Source organism: Petaurus breviceps, unplaced genomic scaffold (assembly GCF_028583685.1).
Source record: "Petaurus breviceps papuanus isolate PSGF00001 unplaced genomic scaffold, PetGlider_PUasm1.0 90205, whole genome shotgun sequence".
Classification (NCBI taxonomy): Eukaryota; Metazoa; Chordata; class Mammalia; order Diprotodontia; family Petauridae; genus Petaurus; species Petaurus breviceps.
Window position 1 is genome coordinate 1862487 of NW_027187196.1, and position 23286 is coordinate 1885772.

General features: G+C 40.8%; 1 protein-coding gene across 1 annotated transcript in view; it reads left to right on the forward strand.

Moving 5' to 3' along the window:
• Positions 1 to 23286, forward strand: part of KLHL4 (kelch like family member 4) — a 165219-nt gene that overhangs the window by 116755 nt on the left and 25178 nt on the right. The window contains exons 2-6 of the mRNA XM_069107744.1: positions 2472 to 2645; positions 3192 to 3328; positions 4899 to 5095; positions 9453 to 9665; positions 16516 to 16702. Coding sequence (XP_068963845.1) covers positions 2472 to 2645; positions 3192 to 3328; positions 4899 to 5095; positions 9453 to 9665; positions 16516 to 16702 — 908 coding nt within the window. The remainder of the gene's footprint in view (positions 1 to 2471; positions 2646 to 3191; positions 3329 to 4898; positions 5096 to 9452; positions 9666 to 16515; positions 16703 to 23286) is intronic.

Consider the following 23286-nt stretch of genomic DNA (forward strand, 5'->3'; position numbering starts at 1 on the left):
GAAGATCTTAATTATTAAAATAGCTATACAGAAATGTGTGTGTGTATTTCTGTGGCAAGCAAAAACAATTCATTTGCATCTCCTAGAGATAGGACGGTACTTGCAGTTAAAAAATTCTAAGAAGCAACATATCTTTATATAAACACATCATAAGAAATGTCTTAGAAAGCACAAAGCTTGAGCTATGAAATGAGTTGAGGCAGTCACAGTTTGAGAGATCCTACACTGATGGGTTCTTTCTTGACTTGTTTTCATATATTTAGATGAATATATTAGTTGTATGTCGAGTCCTTTCTCACCTATGTAACCTCCACATCATTTTGAGTTACTCAGGCTTTCTTTATGGCAGTCCATAGGTCAGCCTGCTGTGTTTCTATATTTCAGAGGACATGTGATTTTCATTGGTGTAGGTGCTCCCTCCCCAGTGCAAATCTCAGCCTATTCATGCCTCCTCATCCTCTGTGATTCTTGGCAATGGCTTTTTTGCAAATCTCCCAGAGAAAATGTTCCCAATGTGCTAGTTCATCAGGGTCTGGTGACTTGACTCTATGAAGGGTAGCTGGGTGTTCTCTGTTTTTTTTACCTCTCTTGTCTTTCACCTCCCTTTTGGCTATTCTTGCTCTGTCATTACCAGTTTAAAATTCATTTACCTTGGCAGAGAAAACAAGGAAAATGAGTTGGGTAGTTCTTCCTTGTCATTACCAGCCATTAGCATGAACCCCTCCATCCCTAGCAGTGATCCTCTCCCTTCTTTGCTTTTCTGCTTTCTTTTGATAAAGCAACAACAACAGACAAACCAACAAAACCACCACTTTGTGTTACCTTGGTTCTCTTGAGCTTTTAATAATAGCCAGCATTTCATGAGCACTTTCAGGTTTGCAAAATGCTTTACAAGTATTATCGAATTCAGTCGTCACAACTCTGTGAGGTAGGTGTTATTAGCCCCATTTTGCAGATGAGGAGAATGAGGCAGACAGAGCTTAAGTGACTTGCCCAGGGTCACACAGCTAGTGTGTGGCAGAGCTAAAATTTGCAACCAAGCCCTTTGACTAGAATTCTAGCATTCTTTACACTGCATTAAGAATTTACAGAACTCTCCTTAAAGACTACCATCTTACATACCAGGAACCCAATGAGCACTTGAGTTAATTTGTAGAGATTGGACCACATGGACCACAATGGAGTACAGAAAAGAGGAGAGAAGAACAGCCCAATCCATGTAAGCCCAATTCATGTACAATGAGGATACAAAAAAGCTTATTGCTTTCTAGCCTATTTATTGTGCCAGGGGAACCTTCAAGTAAACCTGTTTTAAAAAAAGGCCTATCCCAAATAGTAGAAGGCAAGTAAGGAAGGTCACTGACATGGTTTCCAAAAGATGACACAAGAAAGTAGAAGAAATGAATAAAAGGTTTTCCCCATGCCTTCATTCTCTCAATTGACTGAATTAAGCCAAGTTAGTACTTCTATTACATAGAGGGAGGCTTAAGTTTTTTTTAAAGAGATTATTTTATTTATTTTTACAAGCATTTATTCTCTCCCTCTCCCTGTTGAGCAATTAAAAAAAATAAAACCCTCATAACATATGCATAATTCAACAAAACAGATTTCTATATTGGCCCTGTCCAAAAATGTACATCTCACTCTGCAGTTTAAGCTCATCATCTCTCCCTAGTAGGCGGTGGGTGGCATGCTTTATCCTCTGGACTCGTGGTTCATTGTTGTAGTGAAAAGAGTTCTAAAGGATTTCAAAGTTATTGTTAGCATATAAATTGATCTCTTAGTTCTGTTTACATTATTCTGCATCCGTTTCTTCTGAAACTGTCCATTTTATCATGTCATGTGACAATATATATTCTGGTCTGTTCATGTCATAACTTGTTTAACCATTCCTCAATAGGTAAGCACCTTAGTTTTTAAATCAAAGCTACCAAGAAAAGAGCTGCTATAAATTTTTTTTGTACACATGGGACCTTTTTCTCTGCCTTTGATCTCATTGGAGTATAGAGGCCTGGTTGTGGTCTCACTTGGTCAAAGGGTATGTGCAATGTAGGGACTTTGGGGGCATCATTCCAAACTGGTTTCCAGAATGACTTGACCAATTGACAGCTCCATCAAATATCTGAAGATTTGGGAGAAGACATTCACGATAACCACAAGATTTAAAGAATAATTTTTTGAAGTTCATTTCGTTACTTTCCATTAGCCATGTGCTTGAATCAAGGGTTATCTGTCCTGGATTCCCTACCAGTCATAATATTGCTCTAACTACTCCACGTTATGTGAAGTTGCTGCATAGATCAGGGCAAAAATATTAAGCTTTGAGAACCAATTTGAATGTTATTTTTTTTGGAAGTTGCTGGGATTAAATTGTTCTTGAATGTAGGAGATCTCACCAGGGGAAAAAGAAATCTTTGTTTACAAAACGATGCAGCAAATCCCATTCCTTCTCTTGATCTTCTTCCTTTCAGTTTACCTGTGAACAACTGTCCAGCCTTGGGAATGAATAGTGGGAGATCCGAGGAGTACTTCCAGTCCACCAATCATGCAGAGCAGACCATCCGCAAAATGGAGAACTACCTCCAGCACAAACAGCTCTGTGATGTGCTCCTCATTGCTGGCCGTCACACAATCCCAGCCCACAGGTTTGTGGCTCTACGTTAGCTGAACAATTTCAGTGTGGGGAGGGAATTGTAGGTGGGAAGGGGAGATTAAAAGAATTCTCAAGAATGAGGAAAGAGTGCATACTTTAATGTTACTTCTGGTTTGCTACGGTAATAATTAGAATCTTAAACAAATTGGAGCCCTGGAAAAAGGGATATGGAATTGATTCTAGCTTTCAAAAGATCCTGAACAAGAAGGCCCATTTTTTTTTTCTATAATAGGCTTACAAGTAGAGACAGTTTCATTCTTTGTGCTTGTATCCCCAGTGCTTAAGCAAAGTGCCTGACACATAATGGGTACAAAATAGAGGCCTGTTGATTGACTGGACAAAAAACAAGATTCAGAGGGGTCCTCAAAGCAATTCAAGCCCACATTCTTAATTTCCCTTTTGATGTTCATTGAACACTTTCACAGCCCACAGAGTATCGTGTGGAAGGCAGCCTTACCTATCTTCTAAAGTTCAATTTTGTGCTTTCCACTAATATGATGGATTAATTGAAATTCTTCTGAAATATTCCTTTTTCAAGGCTGGTGCTGAGTGCTGCGTCAGACTATTTTGCTGCAATGTTTACTAATGATGTGCTGGAGGCCAAACAGGAGGAGATCAAGATGGAAGGAATAGACCCCGATGCCCTGAAAGCTTTGGTGCACTATGCTTACACAGGTAACTGCAACTTTGCCAAGTTCCCCAAGTGAAAAGCAACGGTCCAAGCTTTGTCCTTCCCCTCACATATCTGATCACATCATCTTTTCGCACCAGTTCAGAGTCCTGGCCACTTGAAGAACTAGTAACAAAATACCTGTTTACATGTGGCTTCTGCTTCCCACTTTCTAGGGATCACAGCATATTAGAGCTAGGAGAAGTCTTAGAAGCCATCTTGACCAACAGAGGAAGATACTAAAGCCCAGAGAGAATAAATGGCTTTTGTCCGGGGGACAACAGACTGGGCAAAATTTGAATTCAGGTTTCATGACCCCAAGTCCGGGACACTTTCTGCTATATCATGCAGCTTCTCATTATTATAAGAGTACCTATCCAAATAGAGGCAGCAGGATGGTTCCATGGATAGAGAGCTGGGCCCGGAGTCAGGAAAACCTGAATTCAAATCCAGCATCAGATGCTTACTAGCTGTGTGACCCTAAGCAAATCATTAACCTGTTTCCCTTAATCCACTGGAGTAATAGAAATACTAGAACAGAAAATAGAAAGCCACTTCAGTATCTTTGCCAAGAAAACTCCACGGACAGCATTGGCACATTATGATCCATGGGGTCATGAAGAGTTGGACATGAACGAACAAGGACTATGAAGACTATTGGAAGTAGTTCATGATTCTTGACTTACAGATATTTCACATGTAGATTGCATAAAAAGACGAGACAGATAATATGTAGCGTGGCATAAAACTGATAGACATTTTATATCTTGTATAAGGCTCTAGGAACTTGCCTCTCTATGATTATGTGGACAGTCTTGCCTAAAAAAAGTAGACTAAGTCCTATGCTAAGTATCTATTCCTTTTCCTCCTTTGGATATTAAATCTATATTCGCTTCCAACCAACTCATAATACTTGGGCAACAGTTACTACGCATCTAACTTCTCCCACTATTCAGAAGGTCAGGATCCAGAAATTTCAGAGTTGAAAGGGACCTCAGCAGCCCTCTAGTCCAGACCATACCCCCAAAAGACTGTCCATTACAACACAGCCACCAGTCATCCAAACTGTGCCAGTGATGAGGGGACCCACCATTCTACTTTAGGATAGTTCTAGGATTATAGATTTAGAGCTAGAAGGACCTTTGAGGCCGTCTAGTCCACCCCACTCATTTCACTGATGTGGAAGGCAAGGCCAAGGGGTACAGTTACTTGTCCAAGGTCACACAGGTAGTAAATGACAAAGGTGAGTTTTGAATCCGGGCCCTCTGACGCCAAATCCAGCATTATTTCCACTGTATCAGTCCCTCTCTTAGGAAGTTTTGTCTTATCTTGAACCTAAATCTACTGTTTTGAAACTTATCCCTATTTCTCCTGATTCACACTTCCAGGACCAAGCCTAATAATTCTGCTTCCCATTGATAACCGTTTGAAAACTTGAAGACTGCTAGCATGTTCCTGGGGATTTTCTACTCTGCACTAAATATCCCTTATAACCAGTCCTCACTTTGTGTCTATGTGTAATTTTATATTTATATATGTATATATATTTTATTTATATATTTATATGTATCTTAGGTGTCTTAGAATTGAAGGAAGACACCATAGAAAATCTACTGTCTGCAGCCTGTCTCCTCCAACTTTCTCAAGTCATTGAAGTATGCTGCAATTTCCTCATCAAGCAGCTCCATCCTTCCAACTGCTTAGGGATCCGCTCATTTGGCGATGCACAGGGATGTATGTATCTCCTGAAGGTGGCACATGAGTACATGATGGTAAGTACAATATTCTTCTTCTTTTTTTGGCTTTTTGGAGGGGTAATTGGGGTTAAGTGACTTGCCCAAGGTCACACGGCTAGTTCTTGTGTTAAGTGTCTGAGGCCAGATTTGAACTCAGGTCCTCCTGACTCCAGGGCCGGTGCTCTGTTCACTGTGCCACCTAACCGCCCCCTACAATATTCTTTTTTATTTCTGTTGCCATGATTTTAGCAAGCTGTACAATTTGCTATCTGGTTTGTGGGATTTTTAATCATGCTAACTACCTACACCCACATTTTGTACCTACAGCTTTCAAAAACAAAAGTCCCAGCATAGCCTCAAACTGAACCTTGTAAAGACATGCGTTTCTTTTTTTAATCTATTTTTTTCAGTCAACAAAATCCTGTCTTTTATTCCTTCCTTCCCCTCCCACCATTGGAAAAATAACCCAAAGCTCTTATAACAAATATTACTACAATAATCTGTGGATATTTGTTCAAGCAAAGCAAATTCCCACACTGGCCAAATCCCCAAATGTACATTTCCGTTCTGTGACCCGTATCAATCACTTGTCTTTGACGAGGTGGGTAGGATACTACATCATTGGTCCTCTGGAATTGTGCTTGCTTATTGAGTTTGATCAGAGTTCTTAAGATTTTCAAAATCATTTGTCTTTTCAACATTAATGTTGTAGAAATTTTGTCCTGGTTCTGCTCCCTTTATACTGCATCAGTTCATGTTTCCTAGGTTTCTCTGAAACCATGCCCTTTACCATTTTTTACAGTACAATGGCAGTCCATGACACTCAAATATCCTAATTTGTTCAGCCCAGTTGTTTTATGACACCAAAAAAGCTGTTCTAAATACTTCTGTATATGTGGATCATTTCTTCTTTCTTTGATCACTTTGGCATATAGGCCTAGTCACGGTAACACTGAGTCCAAAGGGATGCACTATTTAATGACTCTTTTGGCAAAATCATACATTTTTTCTAGCATCATAGACCCAGAACTGAAAGGGATGTTACAGATCATCTTATCCAGTACCCTTCATTTTGCAGAGGCACAGAGAGACTAAGTGACTTGCCCTAAGCCACACGGTAGCAGAACTAGGATTTGAACTGTGTATATATATCAGGAAATTCTTTTTGTAGGCCCTTTTTTGAACAATGTTTTGGAACATTTCCAGTCTTAAATTTGAAAATAGCTCCTCAAAATAACAGTTATTTTCCTTTCTTTTTTGCATTCTTTTTTAAAGTAAGGAACTATAATAGCATTACAGGATTGATACCAACTGAGATGGGTGCAGAATTACCCAACCTGGATTTCTGAAAGCATATTTGCTATATGTTTTATAATAATATAAAATAAAAAGAAATATATGGGTAGCTACAAAGAGCTGATAAGTCAATCCTTTAAATTACAGGAATTCTAAAGTCTTATTAATTCTATTAGGAATATTATATAGGTCAATATAATATAGGTCAATCACATATTTGTATGAAATGGTTCCCAAGGATTTTCATTGTCCACAAAATTTCTCCCTGCAGTCAGATTATAGAAAGTAAGACAAAATACAGAGTATGTGGTGGGGGCAGAAAGAGAACCTAAATAAGGGAAATTAAATGCAACATTACCACAAATACCAGTCTTTCCCTAAATCAATGAAGAGAAATAACTCACTGTTGTCCTTTGCTAGGAATGACATAGACAAAGAAGGTCTTGCTCTGAAGTCAAATCAAGAGATAAGTATTTCAGGATAAGAAAAACTCCAGTAGTATTTATTCTTTCTTTTCCTTCAAATTAAAACAATGTGAAAGATACTACCAGAGCTAAAGGTGAAGGGATACACATGAAAGAGAACCAAAAAAATGTTAGACATTATAAGCAAGGCAATTCCACCAATGTGGAGAAAGGTGTTAAAAGCTTTAAAGCCATTTCAGCCACCATCTCTGTCTTCATTCATTTAACCAAATGGGAGTGTTTTGCTAGGGCTGTGGACTATACTTAACAATGACAATTCTGCACGAGACAGAAATTCTCTGCAGTGGGTTAAGGAGACTGTCTTTTTCATGGAGACTGTCGCAGATATGAACTGTCCAAGGCACTTCAGAAGACAATGACACTGCCAGTAGAACTGCCTTGTGACAGGCTCAAATTTGAAAATGTGTCATTTAAAGAGGGTATTTTTATCACTCTGCCCTAAATGCTGATTCCTTGTAATCTAAAGAAAGAGCAGCTAGATAGTTCAATGATGAACCCCACCACAAAAGCCAAACATGAGAACTTCCTGAGAGATTACTTCAGTTCTTAAAGCTTGAGTATTAACGGTTTCCTGCCTGGTATCTGACTCTAGCAGACAAAACATTTTCTGATAAACAGCTTGAGTTTATTTCTGTAGCTCCAAATGGATTTGTCTTCCTTTTCCTATTATGTGACTGAAACAGTGTTAAAGCAGGATGTGCATTAAAATGCAATGCTGGTGTCCTCTCTAATCCCACCCCGCCCCAGTTATTTTTGTCCGTATTGTGCACACTGCCGAAATAACCAAAAGACATGCCGTAATGAAATGTTTGTGATGTATTGTTTGGTGTTGAGAAAGAATTCAAAATTCCTTTATGTATTAAATTACAATTCTAGCGTTATTGACAGAGAATTTCACAAAGGGTACTCTAATCATTGAATGAGTTTCATGAAATCAATGTGCTAGATAGACAAAATTGAGTAGAAACCACAACAGTGGCAAAGAAAATATTTAAGATGGAGCAGGCAAGGGGTTTCTCCTAAAATGACAAGCAAAATTGTACCCCAGGGTGGAGGCAGTTTATAACAGTCTTTAAACTTAATTGAAAGATTCTCTGTAATTTCTTCTTTTGAGGTACTGTGCGTGGGCAGTCCGACCCAAATAAATTATTTTTATTTAGGCTAACATACAAGCATCCAAACTTCATTTATTCAGTTGATATGAGTTAGTTGAACCTAGTCCTTCTTCCACTGCTCAAGCTTCTGGAATAGAATTAATATTACAGACCATTTTAATAATAATAATACCTTCCAGAAATGTACCTCGATCATTTTCTTGGAGAAGTGGAGGACTATGGGCACAGAATGTTGCATATGCTGTCAGGCATGGTCATTGTGTTGGTTGGTTCTTCTCTGTTACAAGGGGTTACTGGGGAAGGCTCAATGGGTAGGGTAGTTGTTGAGGAGGGAGGTAGAGAGTATAATGCAAAATAAAACTTATGTACAAAACTTATCAATACAACTTTAAAATTAAATTAAAATAATATTAATAATTCCATTTATAGAGAGATTTTAATGTTTGCTTTAGCATCTCTATTCCTTATTACCTCATTTTACTTAATGAGTAATGTCATAAGGAAACAAGTAATGTACCAAGGAAAGAAACTTAGCCCCTTTTGCAAGATCTACTGTATGGAAAATGTACAGAGAGCATCTTTTTGCTAATCCAAAGGCTGTAGTGTGACATACAGAGAGCATAGACCTAATAGTGGTAATACCCAATCCTCTCATGTTCCATGGTGCCTAGTCATACTTCCACATTCCTAGGGCTCACATTTCTTGAATCCATAGGACCTAAATCTTGAATATATAATAACTGAGTAAGAGAAGAGCAGCATATGTAGGATTACTTCCCCATCCCCCAATTCTTCATTACATATTCTTTATTTATAAGCTGATGGTTGTGTGCCTGGTACCATAGAACATAAGCTAAAGGGCCTTCATGCAAATCATCATGATCCTGAACTTTTGAAATCTCCACCAATAGATCACAAACTCTAATAGGTTCTACCAAACTGGAAAGACTTGGAAGATAGACCCAAGAAGTGAGATAGAATGTGTCATTCAAAGACTGGCTTCCCTATGTACCCAGAGGTTCATTCATAGAACATGGCTCCCAAGTAATAGTTTTTTTTTTCTGGTTACATACATATTCAACCTCATGCCTGAACTATTACAGTATTTTGCTGGTGGGTCTCCCTGCCTCACATCTCTCCTCCTTCCATTCTATTCTCCATTCAACCACCAAAGTGGTTTTCTTAAAGTGCAGTTCTGACCATGTCACCCTCCCTACTCAATAAACTCCAGTGGCTCCCTATTGCTTCTAGGATCAAATATAGTTAACCTTCCATGTGGCAGGGGTAAGGGGCATGGTGCCTATGCAATCTGGAAAAATCTGCATATCTCATTATCTGTTTTCATCTTTTTTATCCTTTGCCTTCATTTCCCTGCTTCTAAAATAGAATTGGGTATATCGACCTCAGGGGCTTAATCCTAGGAAATGTTTTGAGATGTACTATTTTGATGTGGAGTTAAGATGTGTTTAGTCTCACTAAAATAACTTCCTTTTTTAGGAACACTTTGTAGAGGTGACAAAGAACCAGGAATTTCTCCTACTTCCAGCTAATGAAATTGCAAAACTCCTGTCTAGTGATGACATTAATGTGCCAGATGAGGAAGCTATATTTCATGCTTTAATGTTATGGGTGAAGCATGATTTTCAGAACAGACAGCAACACCTGGGAATGCTCCTGTCTTTAATTAGATTGCCATTACTTCCGCCACAGGTAAGGAAATCTACACAAATAATTCGAATAATCATCCCCAAACTGGCAATAATCCAAATTCTAATTAATCCATCTAAATTTTTTTCTGAGGATTTCTGGGAATTAATATGTAGATAGGGATTTGGTTAGATGAAATTTAAGAGGGATAAATATAGGCTTACATTTGGGTTCAAATAGGTAACTTTACAAGTTTAAGATAGATCATGAAAAAAAAAGATCGAGTTTTAGTAGATTATAAGGTCCATATGAATCAGTTATACTATAGCAGCTAGAAAAGCTGATGCAATCTTAGGGTGCATTAAAACTTACATAGTGAGCAAGATACAATGATTTATCTTAATGGGCAGAAAAAAACTGCCTATTGACAGAGGAAACATTTTTGAATTAACTGTCTATGTATAGATTACCAGCTTGAATTAATAAAAATTAAAATTAACACCAAATTAGGTGAAAGAATAGAAATGAAAAGATATGGTACATAATGGAAATACCTCTAAACCGACCTATATTTTAAAACAATTGATGGGAAATTAAATGGAAAATGGATAAAACAACAGATATTAACACAGACTCTTACTTTTATTTAAGCAAATTTACCTGGTATAAATCACTTGCCACAACTAACTTAGAAAGTTCCTCCTCTGGCAAACACTTGATCTCATTGCCAAGCAAAGAGATATGGAGCCAAGGGCAATCTGGTTTAAAATACAAAATAAATGCATTTGTAAAATGTTATGGAGGGGACAATAGAAGAATACAGTGGTATCAAACTCAAAAAGAAATGGATCTCTGCCAGCTGTTGACTTAGAACACCACAAATTAACATTATCACTGTTACATTTATTTTTTCATTTATTTTGTTAAACATTTCCCAATTACATTTTAATCTGGTTGGTGATGGTCTAGGGAATCCAACAAGTGGCAAATTTGACACCTCTAAGAGCAGTAGAGTAGATAAGCAGTACAACCTCATAAAATAGCTACTAGCAGTGGAGAAAAAAATCAATGTGTGGAAAGTTTGACAAGAGGACCATTTAAACCTGATAATCACAAGAGCATTTAAGGATAAAAATAAAAGTTCACCAAACAGATGAAAAATAGAAATCATCTGTAAAAATTTCTATAATGAACTCTTTTCTCCATTAGTGACAGTGGAACTTCCACATTTGGATTCTAACCCCACAGTTATATAACATAACCCTCCAGAAGTAGAAATGTTACTAAATAAAGAGAAGCACAGTTAGATTAGACCAAATGTACACAAAAGAGGTCTGTGCGAGAACTGACCAAATAGTGGAGGATTTAAAGAATCACTTATCACGACTATCAATTATCAAGTCTGCTAGTTTGTCTCCCTGCTTCAAGTCTGTCCCCCCTACAGGTCAACTTCCAGGTCAGTTGTCAAATTGATCTTCTTTTTTTGCCTTTTGGAGGGCAATTGGGGTTAAGTAATTTGCCCAAGGTTACAAAGCTACTTTGTGTGTGTGTGTGTGTGTGTGTGTGTGTGTGTGTGTGTGTTAAGTGTCTGAGGCTGGAACCGAACTCGGGTCCTCTTGACTCCAGGGCTGGCGCTTTACTCACTGCGCCACCTAGCCACCCCCAAATCGATCTTCTTAATGTGCAAGTTTAACCGTGTCACCTCCCCCTGCTGCCACTCCAGTTCAAACAACTTCAGTGGCTCCCAGTTGCTTCCAGGATCAAATAAAAAAATCCTCTGTTTGGCTTTTAAAGCCTTCCATAAATTGACCCATTCCTACTCTTCCAGTTCTTTTACATGTTATATTCCCCTCCCTCCATATACTCTGAGTCAGTGACACTGACTTTCTTGCTGTCCCTCAACTCTAGGCATTTTCAATGGTTTTCCCCTCTGCCTGGAATGCTCTCCCTCCTCATCTTTGCCTCTTGGCTTCCTTCAAATCTGAGCTAAAAACCTCCCTTTGATAGGAAGCCTTTCCTGAATCCCCCACAATGCTAGTGCTTTTTCTCTGTTGATTATCTCCAGTTTATTTTATATATAGTTTGTCTATACACATAGGTATCTATGTTGTCTCCCCCCTTAGACTATAAGGTTTGAGAGATCAGGGACTATCTTTTGCCTTTTTTATATCACCAGTGCTTGGGACATGGCCTGGTACATGGTGGGTGCTTAATAAAAACTGTTTGACTGAAGAAAGATGAGAAGAAACCAAACACAAACACAAAAAGGGGAACTGAGATAATATCAGTAAGTCTAGCCCCATAGGTCTGCTTTCCCATCTCTATAAAACCTTTATGAGAATAGTCTGCTGTACACACAGAAAAAGGGCATTATTGGTGAAAATGTAAGGAAAAAAGAGAAAAACTTTGACAAATTATATTCTACTATAGTCTTTTCAATCACATGGACTGAAATTTTATAGAGAATATAATTGTAGATAATAAATTCAGTGGCCTCAGACACTTAACACAAAAACTAGTCATGTGACCTTGGGCAAGTCACTTAACCCCAAATTTCCCTCCAAAAAGCAAAAAAAAAAAAGGAATAAATTCAGTCAATTACACTTGACTGAAAGTTGTGGAGAATATAAGATCCCACTGTGCACATTGTTTGTTGACTATGAAAGCATCTGATTTGGTAAAATAAAATGCTGCCTTAGAGGCCCTCCTCCAGTATGGTCCCTCCAGTGCACATGGCAAAATCATCCCAGATTCTTGGAAGGATTAAAGAATAGAGAGAACCTTTTTCCCAACCCTCTTATTACTAATATGAAATGAGACATAAAACAGAGAACTAGATGCTTGCCAAAGGTGTTTGCCACTCTCATGGAAGATATATAGTTCAGAGCAAAATGGAAGAGGACTCCCTGTAGATGATGAGGTTTTCTACATGCTCACATTTGCAAATGACATTTTGCTTATTACATCTAGAACCAGAATACTGAAGAGCCTCCTGAACTAAGATTCAAAATCACTCAAAAGAGTTGAACTTAACCATCCACATTAGGAAAACTAAGTGGATGAAGAAAGCCTATCTATGGTCTAGATTATTACGGTATATTGTTGGATGGATACCCTACAGAGCTAGTTTATCTGTATAACTATATCTTTGATAGATAGTGTAGATACACAGTGAAGTGGTTCCAGAACTGAATAGAAGAAGTAGAATAGCTGGGCTGTCTTGAGGGAATTGTGCAGTGTTTTTAATATCCCTAAGCTTCCAGCTGAAAGAAAGGCCCAGCTATTTAATATTATTATTCTTTAAGTGAAGTTGTATGGCAATGAGTCATAGAGTAGCACAGTCTCTGAAAAATTAAAGTTATGAGTCATCTGAAGGGCAGTGGAGTGATTCATGGTGGGTGTGAGTAGGCTGCAACATGCTATCATTGAGGAATCACACAGGAACAGTGGCATAAAGGATGACATCAGAGAGCTACATGAAAAGAAAAAGAGTGAAGTTTAGCTGATGAAAAGCCTCTGTGTGTCATTAGTGCCCACCCAATGGCAAGAAATCTAGAGAAAAGTTCCAGACATGGAAGATTAACAGCCTATGGGGGATTTATGTGAGGACATGATCGAGGGTCACACAATGAAAAGTATATGAATGGGTTGTGCTCTGCCCCACTGGAAAGAGGAGCCACATCAGTGACATCACAGATAGGTCAAAGTTCAGAAGTGTCCGGGCCTGCTCAATACTCCATCCAACTTGGTTCATATCGAGACTTCTGTGTTCAGCTCTAGGCATGGCATTTTAGGAAGGATATTAATGAGCTAGAAAGAGTCTAGAGAAGGGTAACGAGATGATGAAGAGCCTTGAGGTGCCATGTGGAGATTCCTAGAAGGAACTAGGGATATTTATCTTGGAAAAGAGGAGACTTCAGGGGACACACTTTCCAAGGATTTGAGAGGCTATTACCTGAAAGGGGGATTAGAACTGTTCTATCTAGTTTTAAAGGGCAGAACTAGGGACAATGGATGCATGTTGCAAAGAATTAGAATTGATATGAGGCAAAAGTTCTAGAATCAGGGCTATTGAAAAGTCAGATAAGATGCTAGGCCAAAGAGGGATTTGGCCATTTCTCTACCTCTATACTTGGGAGAGGCCATCGAGCAGAAGGTGGACAAGTTTACCATGTGGCAGGCATCTGTTTTGTAGAGGGGAATCTTATTTAGATACTCATTGGACTTTCAACTTGCTTCTAACTTGGAAATTCTATGATCCTATGAATGAAGTGTCTCAAAAGCTACATCTAGCTGTTACTTAGATGCAGTATTGATAAACAGAGGTACCATGAAGGAAGGAAATCCCCAGATAATCCTCAAATTTGATTTAATGCATCAAATTTCAGTTTCCTGCCTCAACAGAGTTTCAGAGGGTAGCAAAACAGACTGCCTAGCATTCCATTTCTGTCTCCTGCTGCTGGCTACCATCTAGGTGAGGAAATGAAAAAAAGCAAAGTGGCCAAAGGAGAAGCCTTAGCAGTGAGGCCCAGGAGAAACTAGAGCCCTGGAGGGCAGTCATTTCTACCTGCTTTAAGTCTGCAGAGCACTTCCCATATGGTAACTCATTTGATTCCCACAACAACCTGTGAAGCAAGTGCTATTATTATCTCCATTTACACTTGAGGAAACAGAGGCACAGAGAGGCTAAGTAACTTTCCTCAAATTTCATGGATAATAAAGGGCATGAAGTGACATTTGAATGCAGGTCTTCTCAACTTCAAGTCTAGCACCCTACTCACTGTCATTCAGAATGGTAAGCCTGCCCAGACCAGTTTAAGAACTAGGTTGGGATTCAGGGCTGGCTGTCATGGCCACAAATCTCTGGGCCTTCTGATTCTGTTAGGAGGTTCTTTGTGCCTCACTTGCCCAAAACCAACCAATCAAACCTTCTCCTTTAGAGAGGATTTAAGAATACTCTCACTCACTCTCAAGCTGATTTTCCTAAAATGCAATGTATAATTTTCCTAAATGCAATGTATAATAAGACCAGAAAGATGCAATGGAGCCAGGTTATTTATGACTTTAAAAGATAAACAGAGGAGTTTCTATTTATCCTAGAAACAATGGGTAGCCACTAGAATTGTCTGAATAGAGGAATCACAAGGTCAGATTCACATTTAAGGAGAAGCTGCCAAAATGGCAGCTGAATAGAGGATGGCCTGAAGTGGGGAGACGCTAGAGGCAGGGCGACTGCTTAGCAGCCAATGGCAATAACGTAGGCAAGAGATGATGAGGGCAAGTGGAAAGAAGGTCAGCCATGAGAGATGTTACAGCTGATGGGCCATGTAGGGTGATGGAACGTGAGGAGTCAAGGATAAAGCCAAGGTCACAAACCTAAGATACTGGCAGGACGGCCGTGCCTTCAGCAGAAATCAGTAAGTTTGGAGTGGGGGAGGCTTTGGAAGGAAAGACAGAAGTTCAGTTTGGGACATGTTGAATTTGAGATGTCCCTAGTGCAACTGGTAGTGTAGGGCTAGAGCTTGGGGAGAGATTGAGACTCGATGTGTGTGTGTCTGTATGTGTACAGACACATTTTTGTCTTTATATGTAATGTATATTTAAGAGCCATCTGTAGAGAGGTGATAGGTGAACCCAGGAGATCTTATGAGTTCATCAACAGAGAACGTGTAGAGGGAGGAGGTAAGAAGGCCTAGGATAGAACCTTGGGGACCATCCAAAGTTAAGAAACTGAGGAGTGGTCACACAGGTAGGAGGAGAACTGAGAGAGGAATGGTAAGAAAACCCAGAGGAGAGAGTATCTGAGAGAAGAGGATTGGCAACAGAGTCAGATGCAGCAAATAGGTCAGGAAGGATTGGGACTGAGAAAAGACCATTTGATGGAGCCATGGAAAGATCACTGGTAACTGGAGAGAACGCTTTCAATTTAGTGATTAGGTCAAAAGCTAGACTGCAGAGGGTTGAAGAGTGAGTGTAAGAAGTAATATCTACCAAAATGGTTGTGAAGGTTAGTTGAGTTGTGTGGAAACTCTATACGTGTCAACTATTCACATTATCTCTATTTTTCTATGTCATTTCAGTAAATAAATCATTTTCTTTCCTAGAGCTGGAAAATTGTATAATCAAATGAGAAACCTGTGGCCTCGAAGCCACATGTGGCCTTCTAGGTCCTTGGGTGCGGTCTTTTGACTGAGTCCAGGTTTTACAGAACAAATCCTTTTATTAAGGTGATTTTTTTTCTGGGAATTTTGGATTCAATCAAAGAGCTGCACTTGAGGACCTAGAAGGCCACATGCAGCCTTGAGGACGCAAGTTCCCCACCCTTGGACTTTAGTCATTAAAGTCTATTCCCTTTATTTTAGAGAGTAGAAGCCCATAGTAGGGAAGAGATTTCCTCAAAGTTACAAAGAGGTTAAGTGAACAATATTTAAAGTGGGCACCATTTGTATTTCTAAATCATTGCAGTCATAAGACTTATATGTTGTACAGTAAAATAAATAAAAATCAAGCACCCCCCAAAAGGAGTAAGTTCTCTTTGAAGTAGAACTAGAGCCCCTATCTCTTCCTGCTCACGGTTCTAAATCTAGTGCTCTTCTCATCCTCTATTTTCATTCACGTGTTAGAGTTTGATACTTCAAAATATCTGTGATTTAATGTGTATAGAGATTTCCTCCATGGATAAAGATTGCACCCTTCCACACTCCCATAGTAGACAGTCTTCATGAGTTGCTCATAATGAAAGTCTAGGCAGGTCTTTGGATGACAGCCCACATCCAGGCCCATATCCTAAAGTCCTTTAACCTTGGTAGTCCCTCAGGGCTTGTGCTCCATTGGTAAATCCAGTGAGATGCCCAAAGGGGCATGTGAGGAGGATTTTAGAGAAGGTCTCATATCATACATTAATGTTTTTCAGTTACTGGCCGATCTCGAGAATAGTACCATGTTTGTGCATGACCTGGAGTGTCAAAAGCTCCTGATGGAAGCTATGAAGTATCATCTCTTGCCAGAGAGAAGGTCCATGATGCAAAGTCCTCGGACCAAGCCACGAAAATCGACAGTGGGGGCCCTGTATGCAGTGGGAGGCATGGATGCCACCAAAGGTAACTGGGGCAAATGGAGAAAATGAATCTCTCTAATCCATGATTTAAGTCTGAGGAACAAATCCCTTGTGTGTGGGGGGGGAGGGAAGGGAATAAAAGGATACTTTTGTTTTTCTTTTTAAAACATTTTAATTTTGCTTTTTTTTTTTTACCTCACCATCATTTCCTTCTTTGCTCCCCCTGAACTCTCCCTTGTAATCAAGAAGTACCATTAAGTGAAAGAAACCAACCCATGGGCCCTGCCTGACAATCTGTCTCTTTCCCTACCTGTACTCCGGTGGGAGGGGTGAGAGGCATCCTCATTGATTGCTCACTGCAATGGTAAATTTAGCAGACATTCACCAAGGACCTGACCTGTGTCAAGGGAAACAGTCCCTGTCCTCAGGGAGCTTCCATTCTCATGGTTACACTGACCACAGTTCTTTTGTTCTTTATAAAATTGAGCTTATTATGTAAATTTTTCTCCCAAATTAAAAAAAAACACTTTAGTACAAATATGGCTGAATTTAATATTTGATAGAAATATGATCTGAAGCACCTTTTCAAAACTGCAAAGACGTGCCTTTGGTGTTCATGTGCCGTTTTTGTTCTAGAACTTGAAGAGATCTTAGAGATTGTCTAGTCCTAGTGCCAGGAATTTGGTTTTAAAAAAATATTTGGAGAACTGTATTTCATTGTCACTGATTTCCTTTATAATGCAAAATACTTCGTTTTATGTATTTAAAAACCTGATTCTGAGAGTAGGTTCACAGACTGCCAGAAAGGCCCAGGACACAAGAGGGAAGAATCCCTGATGGACTCCAAACCCCTCATTTTACAGAAGGGAAACTGAGGCCCAGGGAAGTTAGGTAGTTTGATCAATGTATATAGGTAGTAACAGTGCTGGGATTTGAACCCAGGCCCTCGGACTCCAAATCTGGCCAGGTCTGTTCTGCTGTGCCAGGGGGTACCAAAATGTAACCAAAAGGTTCTAGAAGTCACTCAAGATTTGCCATCAAGTCCAAGCTGGAAACCCTTAAAAGGCTTTAGGAAGGTTACAGTTGAAGAAATTGAAGCTGAGGTTAAGTGACTTGCCCAGGGTCACACAGCTAGTATCTGAAGCTGAATTTGAACTCAGATCTTTCTGACTCTAGGCCTAGCACTGTGGTACCACTTAGCTGCCTATTCTGAGTAGGACCAAGGCCCCTAGGTCAAACTCTCCTTTGAGATGCTTATAAAATTTAGCCCTGGAAGAAGATAAGGAGTTGAAAAGGGGTTGAAAGCATCTGAATTTGGTGTTCCTTCTCCTGCTGCAGAGTGCTTTTCCAGCTCCCTTTTGCCCTCACCTTGATCTTTCTTAAACATGCAGAGAAAGCATGCAGATCAGGGGACACCAGGCCGGGGAGCAGAAGCAACACACTGGATGGCAGATGCAGGAACCCAAAAGATTTGAACAGTCTAATTCTGAGAAATCTAAATTCAAAAGGAATATGTTACAGTCTTAGACTTATTTCAAAAAATCAACTGAGCACAAGGTAATAACAATAGTAAGAAGGGCCCCTGTGGTATAGTAGCCACAGAGCTGGCCTGGAGGCTGGGAAGACCTGGGCTCCTGTCTCACCTGACACATGCTGCACTCTGGCTCCGTGACTGTAGGCTGTTCTCTGGAGCATTCTCAGGGCTCTAGGCAACTCCTAAAGATTGTAGACGTTGCAGAGAAGGTGTCGCCCCACATAGGAGGGAATTCCTGTACCTGAGATTTATCTAAAACAAGGAAATCACCGATCCAGTACCTAGCCCTGTTTCATAATAATAGTTAGCAATTATATAGTGCTTTAAGATTTGCAAAGTGCTTTCCAGATGTGATCTCATTTAGTCTTCACAAAAACCCTGTGAAGTAGGTGATATTCCTGAGGGAGGCAGCAATTTGTCTGAAAAAGACCTGAGGGTTCTTCTAGTGGACCACAAGCTCACTATGAGTCAGTGGTATGATATGGCATTCCAGAATGCTTCTATAAGTAAGGAATAAGGATATGGTAGTTCTGTTATATTCTGTCCTGGTCCAGACATGTTTGGACACCCCATTTTAAGAAGCACATGGATAAGCTGGAAATCATTCAGAGGAGGGTAATAAAAATGATGAAGGCTCTTCAGTCTGTCACGTGAGGATTGGATGCAGGGACTGGGGATGTTTAGCCTGGAGAAGAGAAAGCTGAGTAGGGAAGGGGTGGGGCTCAATTGCTGTTTTCAGATATTTTAAAAGAGGAATTAGTCTGACTCTGTTTGGCCTCAAGATGGACAGGAGAGTGTGGGGGTGATGGGAGGGAGAAGAGGAAGCCCTTGTTAAGTATTTGACTGACTGTCATGTGGGAGGTGGGTTACGTCACGTGAGGGCAGGATCGGGAACAATGGGTGGAAGTCGCAGAGGGGCAAAGTTAGCCTTCATGGCAGGAAAAACCTATTTGTCAATGAGAGCTGCCAGAAAGTGACTAAGGTACTCTGCCTTGGGGGAGGGGGCCTTGCATTAGCAGACTGAAGGAAGCGGCCACATCTGGCTTGGGGTCCTGGCACCCCCCCGGGATCTCTCTCGTGGGCATGGGTTAGAGCAGGCCACTGACTGGGTGGCCACCCCTTCTGATTCTGGACACCTCTGCTTCCAGTAAGGTCATAGAACCTTAGAATGAGAAAGGTCCTTTGAAAGCCTTTTCATTTTGCAGATGAGAAGTTTCTCAGTAATTGAGATGTTCCTAAGCCAGAGAAGTGGCATAGTATAGTAGCCAGAGCCCTGGTCTCAGAGCTGAGTTCACATCCCTCCTCAGACATCCTAGGCAAGTCAGTGTACCTTTTGAAGCCTCAGTTTCCTCATATGTAAAATGGGGATAATAGTACCTATGTTCCCAAGGCCAATGTGAGGCTCAAACGAGATCATGAGAGTAAAAGGTCTTTGCAAAACTTAAAGTGCTCCTCAAATGTGCTATTTATACCTTGTTTGTACATAGTTGCACATTTTCTCCCCCCATTAGACTGTGAGCTCCTTGAAAGCAGGGGCTGTCTGTCACCTTTCTTGTATCTCCATTACTTAATACAGGGCCCAGCACATAGTGGGTGTTTAATAAATGTATGTTGACTGACTGACTGTGAACTAGTGTTATTATACTGGTGAGGAAGGCCTGGCTGAATTATGTCCTGTTTTAGTCGCCAGTTGGGGTGGTCATCACACATTTACCGCGGTACCCATCAGAATGAGCCCACTTCAATGCTTTCTGCATCAAGGGGCTCTTCCTCTGTGTGTCTAATCATCCAGAAGGGATTTCTGCTGTCACAAATCCGCTCTTTCTTTCCTGTTATCTATGTCACTGGAAACTGGACTGCTTCCTAAGAAACATGCCAATTAACTGCATGGCTCTGAACAAGATCTTGCAAATGGAATTCTTCCCAAACCGTGGAGGATTGCTCCCTGGAACTCCTGGTGTTCAGAAGAGAAGAGGTGAAGGCGGTGCTCTAGTGAGGGCTCAGTTAGGGACTCCCAGTCTGCTTCCATCTCACCATAGACGTGCTTCAGCCAGTTCTCTGTGCAGGGCTGCAGTGTTTATGCTGAGTTCTTGTTGTCCAGTCACTCCAGTTGTGTCCAACTCATCATGATTCCATTTGGAGTTTTCTTGACAAAGATTCTGGAGTGGTTTGCCATTTCCTTCTTCATTAGGTTGAGTATTCAATATGAAGGGGCAGCCAGGGGGTGCAGTGGTTAGAGCACCAGGCCTGGAGTCAGGAGAACTCGTCTTTCTGATGAGTAACTCCACCCTGTTTGCCTCAGTTTCCTCATCTGTAAAATGGGCTGGAAAAGGAAATGACAAACCACTCCAAGATCTCTGCCCAGAAAACCCCAAATGGGGTCACGAAGGGCCGAATACAACTGAAAAATGACTGAACGTGAACATTCAACATAAAGTACTAGGGCAGAGAGCCTGAGTTTCAGAGGGATAGTCCAGGGAGCTGGACCAGCTTCCAGTGCTCCCTCTGACACTTGCTGGCTGTGTGACCATGAGCAAGTCACCTAACTATTTAGAAAACTGATGATCAGAAGAGCACCCAGCTTAGTGGGTGCCTCAGATGGGAGACTGCATGTAAGCACTTTTCAAGCCTTCAGAGGCTCCATGCATAAGAGCTATTATCCTTTTGACTTGAGACTTCAAAGAGAGCACCATTACTGTAAAAGACAGTGCAGATCACACTCAGCCATATATGGGAAACTCTGCTCCATGTTTTCCGTAAAGTTACCACAGCAGGGCCACCCACTGTGACCAGGGAAACCGAAGACCAGGATCCCTTCAAAAGTGAACAGAGTGCAGTGGACCAGTTCTGGACTGAGAGTCAATAGATCTGGGTTCTAGTTCTGGCCCTTGCACTAGTTAACTGTTTGACCTTTTTTGGGGGGGTGGGAGGCCTCAGTTTCTTCATGTATAAAACGGACATATATGTGAATGAGGTCATCTTCTAGGTGTACGTCTAGCTCTCTTATAACTACTATTACTACAAGTAAATTAATGCAGAGCTATGGAGGAGGGGCCAAGGGAGGGGAAGGCATGGCCTGATTAGAGCAGAATGGGACCAGCTTTCAAAGCATGGCCTTGTTAAGTACTGACAACTGAACGTTTATTTTTATAAAACATTTGCTACTGGAAGAATCATATTCCTGACTTATGCTTTTTTACAAATCTGTTTTACAAGAATATTTAATGAACATCTGGATTTCCTGTTAGTGTCTCTTTTCACTTATCCTTTTTAAAGCATTTCAGAGGCTTTGTATTGTTACAATGTCCACATGAAAAATTGTGAAAATAGGGCAAGCCTTCAGTGCTTGGCCCATAGTAGGTAGCTGGTGCACTTTTTCAGAATGAAGAAAAGATAAGGGGTAGCCAGGGAAGGGGCAGGATATATGAAAGGGGCAGGTAATATGAAAGTGTTTGGATTTCTTTTAAAAACAGAGCAAGGAAACTGCTAAAACAGATGTATTCTAAGCTGCAAGTATCTTGGGGAAAACAGGTTTTTTCGTTAAACAACTCAGCCAGCAAATCAGGGCTGAGGAGAGGTTCAAAGTTGAATGAGGGAGTAACTTTTTGCAAGGGTTTATGGCTCTTCTCCTGGTGGGAATTCTGAAATGCAGCCCCAAAACAAGAGAGATCCCAAGCACTTCTAATTAGAGGTGTGCTTTTCTGAAAAGCCTCCATCACAAGAGGCCAGGAAAGGAGCCAGCTCTAACACACATAGGCTTGAGCCACAAGCAGAAGTGTTGACAGGCATGTTAATGGGCAGAAGTATGGACAAACATTCAGAATCAAGGTTACATTCTCTCAACTGCAAGCAGTCATCATTAGGAATGTCTATTTCTGAGGCAAGCTACACAAAGCATTCCCAGAGAAAGTGATGCCAGGGGACCTCATTGCAGGGGGCAGGTGGGGGGGGGTGGGAGGATGGGCACCACCCTCTTCATGCAGGAAAACAGAAGCTCTAGGATATTGGCATGAGGCTTCCTGTTTTAACTAATTATTCTTGCTAATTAGATGTTAAGCGATGTTGCTTCTGAAGGGTCACAAGTGCTACCAGTATCCTCTAAATGGGGCTCCCTGGGGCAAAGTGCCACTTACCCATCCTCGTTGTGGGGCTGTCTACTAGTCCTAAATGTCGCAAGGGAGAAGTGTAAGACGCATTTTTCCTGTACACTGACTGCGATTACTGGGGTTGGGGGAATTTGTAAAGCTGTAGAAGAGCTAGCAACTAGACTTTTCCTAGGTAATGTTGTTTTATGCTATTTTCGGCATAACAGTAATGTCCTCATATTCTCAATAATTATCATTCTCAACCTCACCCTTTATGACGAATTAAATTGGCATTCTGGGAAATTTCACCCATCAAAATAATTAGGAAGAAGAAGTAGACTGGGAAAAGGAGAGACAAGCAGATAGTGTGGAAGATCAGAGAAACTCAAAATGAGAAAATAGACGATATTTTAAAAAATTCAACTGACTGAAATGGATTGCTTGGCATGATAAAGAAGGTAGGTAGGTAGCACAGGGATAGTAAGAATAAATACTCATGTGAGGAAATGTCTGAGCCTCAGCAGGGGAGAGAGGAGGATATTGTGGAGTGTGGAAAAGGTAGAAGTAGAAGCAGGATTATGATCTGAGCTTATGACAGAGTACCTGGGTACAGTGGGGAGGAGGAATGCATATCGCTATGTAGATGATTCCCAGGTCTATATGCCCAGACGTGGCCTCTCTTCTGAGTTCCAGGCCAATGTCACCAATGGCCTCTTAGAGATCTGGGCATCTTATGGACATCTCAACACGTCCCTCTTCTGTTCCCTTTTACTCTCAAGGGTGCCCTTATCCCTCCAGGCTGCCAGGTTTGCAACCTTGGTGTTATCTTCAAGTTCTCACCCTCCCTCCCCACCCCCACATTCAGTCAGTTGCCAAATGTTGTTTCTCTCTCCATAACATCTCTCCAATATGGGCCCTTCTCTCCAGGCACACATCCAACCACCACCTTATTTCAGGCTCACACAGCACCCCACTCCTGGACTCTTGTACCAGCCTTCTCATTGGGTT